Source organism: Cladophialophora bantiana, assembly GCF_000835475.1.
Source record: "Cladophialophora bantiana CBS 173.52 unplaced genomic scaffold supercont1.6, whole genome shotgun sequence".
NCBI lineage: Eukaryota > Fungi > Ascomycota > Eurotiomycetes > Chaetothyriales > Herpotrichiellaceae > Cladophialophora > Cladophialophora bantiana.
The window spans coordinates 658958-673796 of record NW_015971580.1 but is presented as its reverse complement, the minus strand read 5'-3'; the positions used below and the strand labels follow the sequence as shown (position 1 = coordinate 673796).

At 52.5% G+C, this 14839-nt stretch overlaps 2 protein-coding genes across 2 annotated transcripts; one reads left to right on the top strand and one right to left on the bottom strand.

Annotated features, from left to right (window-relative positions):
• Positions 1–348: 348 nt before the first annotated feature.
• Positions 349–3375, top strand: Z519_04565 (uncharacterized protein; the record flags this gene model as incomplete). The annotated part of the gene is made up of 2 exons (XM_016762311.1): positions 349–519; positions 673–3375. The coding sequence occupies 2 exons, from the start codon at positions 349–351 to the stop codon at positions 3373–3375; spliced, it is 2874 nt and encodes a 957-aa protein (XP_016621258.1).
• Positions 3376–6910: 3535 nt separating this feature from the next.
• Z519_04564 (uncharacterized protein) lies at positions 6911–9034 on the bottom strand (the record flags this gene model as incomplete). Its single annotated transcript, XM_016762310.1, has 1 exon — positions 6911–9034. The coding sequence occupies one exon, from the start codon at positions 9032–9034 to the stop codon at positions 6911–6913; it is 2124 nt and encodes a 707-aa protein (XP_016621257.1).
• Positions 9035–14839: the final 5805 nt, after the last annotated feature.

The window sequence follows — 14839 nt, the reverse complement described above, 5'->3', positions numbered from 1 at the left end:
AGTTCATCGCTACGGCACCAACGGAGAAGGTCTGCTGGTGCTGCTGTAACCAACCACACCCTCTCATTACCAAACTCTGGGTCCCATCAAGCTCTGTGGCGCTTGTCTGGCTTGCCTGGCTTGTCTGGCTGCCCGTCTCTCTATCCAGTCTCTATCCAGGCCTGACGCCATTATTGGTCCCGCTATCATATCCGACAAGATCACCACACTTGGATCCCCCGGCCCTGTCAAGCCCTGTATCGCTTTCCCCTCGACCATCGCCGCTTCTTTCATTACTGTCTCTGCAAGGCGCCACTCGTACACAACTGGACTGTCATTTCCGAGTCTTGCTATGCATCTTTTCTTCACATGTCGCACTCCAATCTCGCCATTCCTTCTTCCTCTCCCTCTCCCGCCTCCCCTCGTGCGAAACCGACCCAGATAAAGTTCTATCGTCCTGCACAAATGGCCCTCTTCGCCAAGCTGGCAACCTATCCTCCACTGGCCCAGGTCACGGTCGTCCCTCCGACAAGAGACAAAGTAAGTCCGCTGTCTCCTCTCCTGTGGTCGCTTTCCCCGGTGAACAGGGAGCCCTGCGGTATGATACCCAAATGGCATTATTTCATGCGCGATCATGACGTCTTTTTGGTCACGTCATTCCCGCCCTGTTCGTCGTGTTGACGATTCCCCTAGTTCAACTTTACAGTGGTCCTCGAGTCCTCGAAATCATTGCCTGAAAGACCGTGGGAGGTTTCGATATGGTACGATCACGCGAGCTACTCCGGAACCAAGGCTCCCTGGCATGCACTCGATCTGAAACCAGTCGACAACACGCCAGCAGTCCTTTATGACGACACTCAAACAGATAATTACCGCTACACATTTTCGGGAGATCTTGACAGCCCCTTCGTCTCGACCGACAAAACTTACAAGGGTCGAAGAGTTCCGTTTACCGTCCGCTACCGAGTAGATCCCACTGCGGAATGGTCCTGGGTCTATCACAATTTTGGTATCCGTGATGGTGAACTCATTCTACAACCTCCGGTCGACCCCAACTTCCTCGGCGCATCGCCTGTCGAGGTTGGTGAAGGTTGGACTCTTAGGAAGACTCCAAGCGATGCGCCTGAAGCGCGCTTATATACCATCGAATCGGCTCACCCGATCCCTTCCCCGAATCGAGGCAATGCCAAAGTCGAGTCACTTGTCCTGGGCAGAGTGACTCAACTCTGCCGATGGTTTGCGTTGGTGCGGATATGGGAACCATGGTTTGCCCCTCGGCATGGCGAACATCAACTCCATCTGTCGGAGCCGGCGATATTACTGTCCTTCCTACGATACGATGGTCTGCACGTCGTGATCCTGGCCATCAACGGTATTGACGACGTCCTCACTCAATTCGGGTCAACGAACGAAGGCGAAATTGTGGTTCAAGCAAGAAATGACTCCGGACGAGGCCGCAAGTTCAAGGTCCTGGCGGCTTCGGCATGGAAGTTTGAAGTCGCAAACGCCGCCGTCATGTATGAGATGCGAAAGCTCGTTCGACAGACAACAGCCTACCAGCAAACCCTTGAACGACTGGACCAGTTGCCGAAGAGCATCCGGTCACAGTCCCTCGACTCGGACACGGTTCTGGTCAATCACGACAAGCACTCGTCGGACAACTCTACAGTTAATCCACAGTGGTTGGCAAGTTGGTACGACAGTCTTGCGTATTGTACATGGAATTCCCTTGGGCAAGATCTGAATGCCGAAAAGATCATGGCAGGGCTAGATTCCCTTGCACAACACCAGATTTATATCTCGACCTTGATCATCGACGACAACTGGCAGTCCCTTGATGGCACTCAAGGCGCGACCAACCAGTTCCATCGAGGCTGGAAGGACTTTGAAGCCAATCCCCTGGGATTCCCCGACGGACTCAAATCGTCAATAGACAAAATCAAAGAGACTCACCCAAAGATACGTGACGTTGCCGTTTGGCACGCCTTGATGGGGTACTGGGGCGGGATCTCTCCGGAAGGCGACATTGCGAAGAAGTACAAGACGCTCGAAGTCACATTCCGCGACGGAACGCCCATGGCCGGACGAAAGCTCACCATCCATCCGGATGACATCCATAGAATGTATGATGACTTCTACCGCTTCCTGTCTCATGCGGGAGTCACCGGCGTCAAAACTGACGTTCAATTTGCACTCGACCTCCTTGCAGACACATCTGACCGACGGGCCTTCACCAACGCCTACCAGTCTGCATGGACGCAAGCACATCTACGCCATCTTTCTGGTAAAGCCATCTCGTGCATGTCGATGATCCCTCAAATCCTCTTCCACAGCTTCCTTCCCGTGACGACACCAAGGATTCTTCTCCGCAACAGTGACGATTTCTTTCCCGATGTTCCGACTTCTCACGCCTGGCATGTCTTTGTCAACGCACACAACGCTTTATTCACCCAGCATCTCAATGTACTCCCTGACTGGGACATGTTTCAGTCAAGTCACCCGTACAGTGGCTTCCATGCCGCGGCACGTTGTGTATCGGGGGGGCCTATCTATATTACGGATACCCCCGGGCAACACGATGTGGATTTGATCCATCAAATGACTGCTCTGAATCCGAGAGGACAAACAGTCATCTTGCGTCCTAGCTGTGTCGGCAAAACTATGGGCGTCTACGACAAGTACGATGAGAAGGGCGTTCTCAAGATTGGCGCGTATGATGGCAAGTCCGATGTCGGATCCGGGATTCTAGGGGTATTCAACATCGCCGAGTCGGAAACCAGCTTCATCCTACCAATCACGAAATTTCCTGGCGTGAATGCAACAGCCTCGACGCACGGAGGAACGGATGTCTCAAGCAGGAGGTGGATAGTCCGGTCACATATCTCGAAACGCATCACGCCCCCAATCCACCCCTCCGATCCGATTCGACCAGACAGCTTACTTCAGTGCACGTTACTGCCGCGTGGCTACGACGTCTGGACGTCTCTCCCCGTACACGCTTTCCATCTCCCAGCCACGAATTCCGATGTTGATATCGCCATCCTGGGTCTTCTGGGCAAATTCACTGGCGCATGTGCAATCGTCGAGTCAAGCTTCAACCATGCTGAAGTAGGATCTCAGTCTGCCACTCCTCGACTAAAGATCCACGTGCAATTAAAGGCCCTTGGTGTACTCGGCATTTGGATTTCAGACGCCCAGTCTCGACAGCGCAAGGTGGAAGATATGATGGTCATTATCCAAGGACAGGCCGTGCCGCAACATGTTGTTGGGTTCGATGCCGAATACGGACCTGAAGGGAGTGGCGTTCTCGAAATCGACATCGCCTCGGCATGGGATGAGATGGAGCTGGAGCCTGGATGGAGCAATGAGGTCGGTGTTGATGTGTTTCTGCAGTGAGCGACGACCTCATTGTGGCTGTAGGAAGAACTTGGTCCAGGATTAGTGGAAGTAACATTATTACAATCCGGAACCGAGACTCTCCGAGAAGGGCTCTGTGGTCCTACGAACGAGTCGATTTTTGCCTTTCTGCTATCGTCGAAACCAGCAGTTAAGCCGCAAACGGCTGGATTGTATATCGCCATTCATTCGACAGCATCAAGATCGAATCTCAGCATCTCTAGCGGGCGCTTGAACCCCCTCCCCCCGGCGGGCCCTCCCTCGTTGTTTATTCTTGTTCACCCGATATTTGAACAGCATATTCTGCACCCGACACCGTGAACAGGTGGCTACATATTCTGAGACCACCAGAAATTTCGGACAGGCATTCAACCCTCGCAAGGAGCCACACTTTACTTTTTACGTGCATCGTGACAACAGCGTGCAACAGCATGATATGATGGATTCATATGAGAAAATACTGTGGAACGTCAAGGACATAGACGACTGGGCCGCAGAGGTACACGACAGAGGACACGCATATGGTCACAGCCATGGGGTCAGAAACCCCATCCCGTCAACACAGAGATGGAAAAGGAATGAAAAGTTCAGGAACGAGCTATGTACCCAGGTACCTAGGGGGCAAACGCACTTGGACGAACAGAACCACTTACGCCAACCTGCCTCCGCAGAGAGAGAGAGAGGGCCGGGAATAGATCAAATAACATGGTATCATACGCCACAGCACACTGTTGTGGTGCTCCGAGGGGAATAGGGACCAAAAGGACTGAGGTTTTTTGTTTTGTTTTTTTTTCTTTTAAAAAAAAGGCAGGGGGGCAGTGGTTTCTAAGAGAGGAAAAAACCACATACGATAGTATCGATCCACAACACCAACACCATCTATTCGCTGGATATTGTTTTTAAATGTACTATGTAGGATCTGTAGGTTCGTTCCCTCGACCCAGATATTTGACGTTCCATCCCTCGCTTATAGGCCATGTGTGCACGGGTCACGGACGGAACGGTCGATGTATAGCGAGTCGATATGAGGATATAGGTACGGGGGCTCGGTTGGTCGGTAGGTATGTAGATATGTAAATAGTTACGCAGGTATAAATAAATGCCCCTAGGTATCCTCACCTATTTTAGATAGCTAGACATACATACATACATACATACATAGCTATAGCCTCTGATTCTACCACATTACGGTTTAGGCTGGGGGGCGCCGTGTTTCACAACATAACAACAAGGAACGTAACGGAATACTAGACGACATACATATCCATCGGCACGGCACACGAGCAAGCACCTCGTAGTTTAGATCTTTTGGAACCCTTCTGCAGGACGCCACAGGATCAATTGTCGGCAAAGTAGGGAAAACAAGGAAAGAAGGAAATATGGAATCGTCCGTCTGTATGTACGAGGGACAGTGAGTGGGTGGTGGCAATTTGCAATTTGCAATTCTCACTCTATGTTGCCTATGTTCTAGAGCCTGGACTGTTTTCGTTTTGAGCCCTCTTCGGGGACACTCCCCCATCTCGGTTGAAGCGGTTGAGAGAGATGGTGGACATACAGTGAGTGTAATCGCCTCCCATAAGATGTTTGAAGGCGGCCATCGAAAGAAGGCGGGCTATTGTACGTCACTCACTAACCATCTTCGCGGCCTCTCTCCTCACTCGCTCGTCCTATAACCCGGAGGCCAGACCGCTCAGGCTGTGCCAGGGCATCCTTCTTCTATCGACTCCCACCTCTGTAAGTCAAGACTCCATGAACGCCATAATGCAGAACTTGACGCGGAATTGGATGGCCTTCCAAGCACGAACGTAGGCAATTCATGATGACTGAAACGATTCCGCCCTCCAAAGTAGAGCTATAGCCCGCCCTTCTTATTTGTCATCATAGAAACCTTCCTTCTCAAGTCTTCGTCGCGCCTCTTCCAGAGCCCACGTTTGTATCCTTGAATGGGATGTTAGCAATCGAGGTCCTCTCTTGTAGTACATATATTTGGTGTGCAAATGCCAGAAGGATAGATGGGAAATGTAGCTCCTTGTCCTCGGAATGCATTGTCTTGCTTTCTTTGGTCAAGCGGAAGAACTGGCGAAGAGCCACTCTCCCTCTGCCCTGTCATCCCTGGCCACCGATTCTCCCAAGACGCAAGGAAGAGGAGGTACAAAGTGGGGAACTGGAAAAGACAATACATACGAGGTATCCTCCTTCATGGTATACGCTGCGACGGCCACTATCCAACTCGCGACAAACACCCACGCAAGGCCCTCCCACCCTTCCTTCTCGTATTTCTCTCCAGGTCTTTGTCCCCATAGCCATCCTCCCGGAGGGTCAAAGTGGTCGTCGTGTCCGTGGGCGTCTCCATGATGGCTGGCGTGTGTGTCTTCCCCTCGGTGCTCATTGTGAGCCGTCGTGGCAGCACGAATCGAGGGGCGGGTGAGAGCGAAGCGGGACGAAGAGACGGAGGAAGAAAGGAGAGACGCCGACGGGCGCGCAAGGCGAGAGGGTAAGCGATGCAACATGTTTCTTGGGTGGCGGGCGATGCAGTTGTGGATTGAGCGTCGACTTGAGTTTAAGGAGATGTGCCGATGAAAGGGCACAGCGGCGGTCAGAGAGGTCAACTCGAGGGTCGTAGAGCTGGCCGAGAGATTGTCTTGTCTCGTCTCAGCATCAAGCAGAGGAGAGAGTGTCGGAGTGGACAATGGGGTCTGGTTTCAATGAGCTGGAACGCGATCGAGGTCCATGTGGTGAGGTCCGAGTTGAGATGTCTCGAGTGCCAAGCCTTTGGAGCTCCAAGTTGGAGGGCGAAAATCTCGGAACTACGGCCCTGACGCAGCGGCTACTTTCTCTTTCAGCCGGCTAGATGGAAACAGCCGACTCCAACATCAAGGGCGGCTACAGTAACAACCAGCCCAAGCATGTCGGAGGCTCATTCATTCTTTTGTTGCGTGAAACTCTTCGGCGGACTCGGTCTACAGTAGACGATTCCAGTCACAATGGGATGATATACGCAAACAAACAAAGCACGCCCGTCCAACGTAGTCATTCCAAGGTCTGGACAATGGCCCAATACTCTGTATCACCCATGTCTTGCTCGTTGCCTCTTGCTTCTCTGGTCTTTACGTTGCTTTTTGCTAGTGCGTTCAACGGTTCGTGCACAGAAACAGAGAACTCGAAGAAAGGGAACAGCCGACCTCCACCAGGGTTTGCACAGGAGATCGCTGAGACAGTCAAACTCCTCCATGAGAATCGTGAAAAAGCCGTCAACAATGCATATCCATCACAATGCCAGTGCCAAGTTCGTGCAGTGCACGTTTCCCTCTTCCATGTATTACAAAAATCCTCGGTCTTGCTCTTGTCTTTGCCCTGTGCCCTTCCCACTTTTTGCTTTTGGTTTCCAATGCCCAACCCCAATGCTGATAACGACATGCGCCGTTCCCATGCATCCAATTCGATAGCCCGAACTTGATCATAAAACGCCGTGCCGTCGTACTGTACAATTGCTGCACAAGGAAATAGTAGGGAACCCTGTTTCGGTTCCCTGTCTTCAGTTAGCTTCGACAACCTTTGTGAAGCTCAATGGCTGTGAAATCTCGCGATCAGCCGATGTATCCACCGTGTCAAGGTAGCTGTTTGCACTCCTGCTTTTTGGGAGGCCAGGCTTCCTCGATTCTGGAATGGGTGATGAGTTTGGCGGTTCAAAGATTTGCCGGAACACAGGCTCTGGGAACTTCGGTGCAGGCCGCTCAGGGCTTAGCGATACGCCCTCCGCTTTCCGTACAATCTCTTTCAGTGCTCTTGTAATCACACCTGCCCTCACCACCAGATCTCTCAAGTCCTGCGTGTCGAAAGGTAGCTTCTCACGCTCACGCCCACGACTAGATTCCTCACCAGGTGAGGCTTCCGCTTCCCTTCTATTTTGGTGAATGGCCTGCAGAAAATTCTTGGCCTGCAGGCTTTCTCCACGTGGCCGTCCGTAGGGAGGTGTTGCTGGACTAGAGATGGACCGTCGATTCGTTATTCGTCCCTCTTCGTCTTCGATGGCTCGTTTGGGTGGAGGAGTCTCGTCTCCAAAAATGTCCGATGATATCGGTGAAGGTGGCCGAGGCAGAGTTTCGTCATCCTCATTCACCGTGGCCAAGTCAATGATGCTCTCTGCATCTTCCCACAGATGCCGCGAGTGGCTTTCGAGGAGCCCCAGGGAAGCACCACGAAGTCGTAGTCTCTTAAGCTCTTCGACCAGTAACATGAAATCTCGAACTTGGCCAAATTGTATATGGACGCTTTGCTGGCGATCCATTATGGATTGTGGGACCCTCACGCTCCGAATCGATTCCCGGTTCTTCGCTTTATCCTCATCTGTCATCCCCGTCGCTCCGTCGCCCACATCAACATCATCGAACTCGAAATCATCACTCCATTCCTCACTGACAGGCTTATTGCCCAATGCCCACGTACCAAACTTAGTGGCTGACGATGGCGTATCATTTTCTGCTAAACTGTCACGGTTGACCGGAACACTCTGACTGCGGAGGTGCATGGCCGCATTGTTTTTCCGTCCCGGAGGCCGACTTCTGCCAATATGACTACCTTGCTTGCCATGCACAGTTTGCGGCCGAGGACTGATTCCATTCGACTGATCACTGCCGAATTTAGAGTGTTCCGACCAGTCAAAGATGGAAGATCTCTTCGTAGATTGGTGTTCATCAAAGTCATCTTCTGACAGCTGCTCGAAGCGGCTCTGGATTGGACTCGAAGGCACATCCTTTGCCGTCACTTGATTCTTATCATTATTGGATTTGGGGGACCACTCGATATCATCGTCGTCATCAATATTCATCATGCGGGGGAGTTCTGGTTCCACTCGCCGCGGTCGTGGAAAGAGCTGCGTTGACGGAGGGGAAGAGCTAATGACGAGAGCTTCACGATAAGTTCTCTTCGGGACCGGTGTCGAAACAAAATCTTCCGTCTCTGTTCTGGGGCTTTTGACGGGAGTAGATGCCGGATCTGGACTGAATTCTTGCATCTCTCCATTGGCATCAAGTCCGCAAATGCCCATGCCAATATTAGCAGCTTCTCCATATCCTCCCTCCCGTGAGATGATCAACTGCGTATCATCTAACGTGGCTCGTTGCATCAACTCTTGTAGGCTAGCCGTCTCTACCGGTTGCTGGTCAACCGACATCTCATCAAAGATCGTTTCTATTTTGGGTTGACGGAAGCCTGAATGGCTGCTGGCCGTGGCTCGAGTGGCCAGTGAGTCATACGCTGTGTCGCTGTGAAAATCCATCGAATCATCATCTGTAAACACTCTTGTATCATTGTCGGAGCTGGCTGTGGTTGGATCCGAAGGAGCGACAGATATGCGTTTTGGTATAGTAAACCGGTTTTGTGGGGTACCGTAGGAAGGAGGGCTCGAAGTGAAGACCGGAGTGTCGTGGCGCAGATCAACTTCAAATGCGGACACGTTCGACATTGGTGACAGATTGGAGAAGGCACCCGACGGAACGATGCTGCCGTAAGCTTCATCTTTGTGCAGCCTGACGATTGGGTCGGTGAAGTGGCGTGGGGGAATGCCTTTTCGCACAGAGCCCAATGTCCGGCGAATCTTATGCCGCCGTATTGAGGGAGCCGCTTGTGTATCGGGCAGGTGTGAGATTCGATCGTCCATGTCTGTCAGATCTCGAGGTTCTACGGATCCTCCGAGAAGTAGAGTAGGCGGACAGCCAGAAGGGGTTGAGACAGTCCGAGCACCAGGTTCTCGGGATAGTCCGGACGAATGTCTTTTCCTCGAAAGGCTTGTCTCGAAGAAAGGTCGCCAGGTAGGCTCGTGAGAAATATAGCCAGGGGACTCGAGGGTCGTGGATTCGATTGTGAGAGGTCGGGTGTACGGTATACCAGAGAGCGTGGCCGACCTTTGGTGGCTTGTAGCGGGACGTCTCAAAAGAGCCGGAGGAGCACCGTCACCCGCAAGCATTCGCTTCGAGGACGACCGTTTGACCAGCTTATTGGGTTGGTCAAGGTCGTTCGTAGAATGCCGGGAGGGAGCAAGAGAGTCATCTAGTCTCGACGAAGAAGAGGTAGGGCTTCCTCGACTGTGACGGGAAAGACTTGAGATCCGTCTCAACCAGGTACGGGGATGTCTCTGTTCCGTTCCGTCTGCTAACGGCTCTCTGTGAGATGTCCAAGGTCTTAATATTCCATGCCTGCTAATTGAACTTTCACGAGACTCTGTGCCCGTACTCTCTGTTGCTGCTGAAGGAGTAGGTGTCCGGACAGTCTTCCTCCTCAAGATAGACGTGGACAGTCGCCGTTCCAGTCTCTCTGACAGTACCTGGGTCGAAGTAACGGGCTGGGAAGTATGAGGACGCGTTGGGTGTTGTTGTTCGGGAGAGATTGGAGAATGGGTGGGAGCATTGGAGCCGGGGGCCTTCCTCTTGCCCGGCTTTATCAAGTATGAATCCCCTTCAGATGTACCAAGTGCCAGTCCGGCAGCGGCAACACCAAGAGTGCCAACAGCACAGAGCTGCATGTGAAGTTCAGTCAGTATGAGCTGCATAGGAAGGTGTTTGTCAAGGAGGGATTCCTACCGTGGCAATGTGCTCTTGTCTGGGTTCCATTATGCTTCCAATGCCAAATGCCCTCGAGGCACCGCAACCCAGGCGCTCTGGAGGCTGCTGAAACGAACCGTCTTCATGGTGGGTTGACCATCAGCAGGAGAATTAGGAGGACGATGAGGATTCTGAGAGGAAGAACGGGTCGTGGATTGGTTGGCTGTTTCTAGAAGACGTGTGGACGCAAGGGATATGGGTCTCCGATACACGCGGGCCAGGAAATTGGGCGAGAACACGCGACTGGTTTGGAATGGGCCGGGTTAAACTGAGAAGGCAGATCCGGTTGATTAAGAGTCTGCGGGGCGGGGGATAGCATAGACACAAGAAACACAAGACACAAACAAAAGCACAAAGGAAAAGGGACAAGATGCAGAAGAATGAGGCCTGGCGAGAGGTGTAAAGTGTGAACGGACGAGGTGCAATTGAAGGAGAGGAGGATTTGAGGAATCTCAGCTGTAAGCCAGTTTTAGTGGGTGGAGGGGCGCGCACAAGGACCTTCCAGGCGTGCGAGGGCCTAAGTAGAGTATTATTATTTGGCGTTATAGGCGATACCCGGCAGGGCCCATGGGTAAGGCTGGTCCAGGGCTGGTGTACTGGGCTTGGCCCATGTGGGTTGGATTTTAACTAGCATGTTGATCTCTCAGTGGCCCATCGCCCGGAATGGGGCCGCCCAGGAGGACGCTTGCGCTTTCGAATCGAAAGCGAGCCTTCAGATTGAGTCTGTACTGTCCTGTCGAAGTATGTATCATCACCGTCAGACAAATCGGTCCTTTTCCCATTGCCATTTCCTCATGGACCTCCACATCTGCACCGTGTCGGGAGCGGCGTCCTGCTGCGGCTTTGGATAGGAGAAGGTCGTTCACGCTGCCCATGTCAGTTGCAGCCACCCACCCCCAAGGCCCGCCGTTCTGCTGGTCCTGTCGAAAGGGCTTCAAGGAGGCCAATGCTGCTCATCCGGGTGGGAATCCCCAGCCGGTACCGTCGAAGAAGGTCTTGAGCACAGGGCGAGAGCATCCTCTAGGAACCACACACACCTTCACGGCGTCTAAACGGACCTGGGGCGCTGCCAGTGCGTCAAACCCAAGGGCTAGGACAATTCCGTTGCCGGTAGGGTTTGTACCCAATAGAACCAGGCCACTCGTTGAGTGCCTTTGCTCACAAATCAATCCGCGGCCAGCTACAGGTGCTGTAACCACATGCTACGTTATTAACAGGTATTGTTGCTCAGCCGCTACTCAACAAGACGTGGTGCTACGATTGTCTGTCTTCGACAGTCTAGCTGGGATGGGTTTCGTGGAAGCCAGCATCTAGCAGCAGTCGGGGGCAAAATCATCTCCTAATTGAGGTAGACAAGGCAGCTGACGTGCCGGGTCGACAGTGGCTTTCCATAGCTCTGTTCTTGAACCATGGCAATCTGGTCATCATTTCCACAATACCGAGTCATCAACCACTCCGGGGATAGATGGGAGCCTGAGGTACGGGACGATACTGTTGACCATTAGAGCGCAAATGCTCCAAAAGCACATTGGAAATTGACTGCATAGATGTGACTACACTTTGCAAACGACATCGGCACAAAGAGCGCTCTGGTTCCTAGTACTTGCTTTTGCTGGCGTAGAACTTAGAGTAAAGGACCAGGTTGTTCCCAGTCAAACAGCTCATCCATGTTCCAACAGCGGCAAGGGAAGCAAGGGATGGCAACAGGACCCTGTAAGTTGTGAGCCCATAAGTTCATTGAATGGCCTTTTTCGGCGCAAAGGCGACCCGTGTACGAGGTAGCTACAGGCGTCATCCTGGTCAATTATGTTGGTATAGCACATGAAGGTTGGGAAAACTCAATTGAGAGCGGGCAAAACAACCAACGCCTTGGGTGCAACATTGTTAGCGCGGCCAGCCGTCTTTGCGTCTCCATGCATGGAGGAGACAACGTAAAAGTGCTTGATACCGGCCAGAAAAGCAAGCTTTGGAGAGCTGAAAAGGCAGATAGCGGGGCGCGTGAGAGTGTGGGAAAGCGACAGACCGAGAAAGCGAGAAAGCAAGGGTCAAGTGCATTAGCGATGATGCAGAGAATGAAACGCGATGATAAACCTGGAAACCCAAGACCTGGATGTACGTAAATGGCTGGTCAATCGGATGAAAAAGTACCAAGACGGATTTCAGTAGGCTTGATATGGCATTCGATGACTCGCTAGCCACGCATTGGCCGACACTATCGCTGAATGAAAGCAGTCACCGCTCGCATGGCACATGCGGCTAAACCAACACTGCTCAGAAGCCAAATCGAAAAACAAGTTTGCAGACCCCGAACAATAGTGTTGTTTGTTTGTTGTTCGGTTGCATGAGGCCGATCGCGCGGTCAGGGCGGAGACACGTCGAAGCTCGTTTGAGGTTCTGACAGGCGAGTGGTCCTTGAAGGGCGAGCGCCGGCTTCTCGTTTACCATTGAACAAGGGACCGTGGCTGGTGCGGGTCGAGGTCCGTTAGCAGGTTCCTCAGAAGAGGGAACCATCCAGCGCCATGATAGGTTGGGGTCTCGAATGACGAGATGTGGGTGTTGATACGCTCAAAGTCAGATCTCGCGTCGCGTGCCTGTCAGCCTAGCTCAATTCGGTCTTGATGCCATACAATTGGCCAAGCTAACCGGCTGGTTGTTCCTTGTAAAATCCGTGTTTCTTTCGACCGACTGGTGGGATCCGGAGGTGCTTCTCAGTTGTCACACATCAGCCTCGGATGACGTGACACTTGTCAGACAATGCCATTCAGTGCTTGGGGGACGCACGAGGAAATGGATTTCTGGAAGGACGGCAGTCGCTGATTGACCGTCCATATTGCGTAGAAGTGGTTCAAGGTGGCTGCTCGAGATCTTGTCTGGACGAACCAATGTTGCCTCAGAGCTGTCATTAGTCAAGTTGGCGGGGGGGCCAGCCGCTCACAGGATCCAATCCTACAGGGTCAGCGGGACCATAATAAAGAATGCTTTTGCCGCAAGTGGAAGGTCTTGCAAGTTTTGCCTAACAAATGGGCCAATGCAAAGTTGGTGAATGTGTGAACCAGAGCGCTACATGCTGTAGTACTCCCATAGGATGACAGCAACTGCGAGTACATATACAATCTACCAGGTCTCAAAAGAATCAACCACTCACAAATTGCGGGACCTTACACGTCCAACGCCGAAGGTCCGCTTGACATCAGAGTTTGCAGAGGAACAAGAGGTGGCATGATGGGCGGTCCATGCGTCGATGATCAGGAAGCTCACGTCCGAAACAGGCAGAAACTCCCCACTGCGGCAGGCGTTTCATGCATACTTATACGGGAGCATGGGTAGGAAGTCCGACCTTGAAGGACCTCTGGCGGTGCCTCCGAAAAAATTTGTCTCTTGGGGCTCGGCCAGCTCCAGAGCAAGATGACATATTTTGAAACGTTATTTCTGATCCCATCAGCTTCGAAACAAGAACACCCTGGTCTTACCGGCAAAATGACGTGCCCCACGGAGGGGGATGGAGGCGATGAAAATACCTAGGAAGCATAGCTAGATTCGGGCGTCGTATTGAACGATGTACTGGGTAATACTCGGCAGATGTATGTATTCACTACTGGTAGATATCTCAGAAAATCTCTTGAAAACGCCGATCATTTCCTTGGAGACATGGTAGCTCGGGTTCCCAAGCCGCTTTACCGGTATCTTCTGGTATATTGACGCAAGTTCAGTTTCGCCTGGATTGTCGCTTCTCTCTTCTGTCGTGGTGAGGCTTGCCTAGAAACTGTCAGTCGCAGCACCGCAGGATGTGGTTAACGCCGGTCATCCGCGCTGCTGACTACTGCACGACGCTGGTGATTTTAGCGAGGCATTCCCTGCTTAAGTGTGGGTGCCAATGGCTTTCGTTGGGCGTCTTTTCCGCACTCATGGGGCACGCTTCTTTTTTTGACGTGGATAGGTACCGTCTTGCCCTTGGGGTCTTCGCTAAGCGCTTCAACTTCCCCGCTCTCTGAAACCCAAAAAGCATCTCCACGGTGGAAAAAGGCAAAAATATGACGCGTAGCGCTCTTCATACGGCTCGATGGCATGCGTACCGAGTGTCGCTGCAGGCGTTCCGAGGACGCTTTGTGAAGATGGTGGTCGGTGACAAAAAGGAAAGAGAACCTCACGACCGTCCGGACAGCGCTGGTATGTGCTGGAGGGGATAGGAGCTGTGTACTAGGACGTATCTGGTATAGACCGCCAAGGCGGCGGAAATTTCGGATTTAGCGTCTGGTGGCACTGCGCTGCTTGCTACTCGCCCTGAGGAAACCTTCTACCGTCTTAAAAATTTGTTAATTATACCACAACTAACGATCGTCCTTGTCCCTGAGGTATGCCCCGAGCTGAGACCTTTGGGGAAAATACATCATCCTACAAGGTCCCAAGCGCTATCCCGAGGGCTCTACCCAGGACAACAGCCCCTCTTCTTTGGAGAGTTTCACGATCCATCCGGCATTTTGGGCTGGCCACTGGCTTCGCTTTCCTGGCTTTCTGCCTTTCAGGCCTTCCGAAGAGGCAACCTGAAATAGTGCGGAGAAAGACGTGACAACGGGTCCGTCAACGCCACCGCGTCCCGCCTCTCGCCTCCTGCAGTCCCTTGCAATTTTAGCCACGCCTCAACTTCGAGCAGATACGCCGCAGACGACAACTCTCTTTTACCCTCCTACTCCGCATTCAGCTGTTGGAACTGGTCCTTGCTCCCATATCCGAAACATCCAGTCACATTCCACTTGGGCTGACGTCCTCCAAAGCTTTACTCGGTTCTCTGAGACCACCATCGGTGCCCGCCTGAGATTGCGTAAACAACCCCCCCTGTTGCCCATATCAACGCTATCGACCGAGGT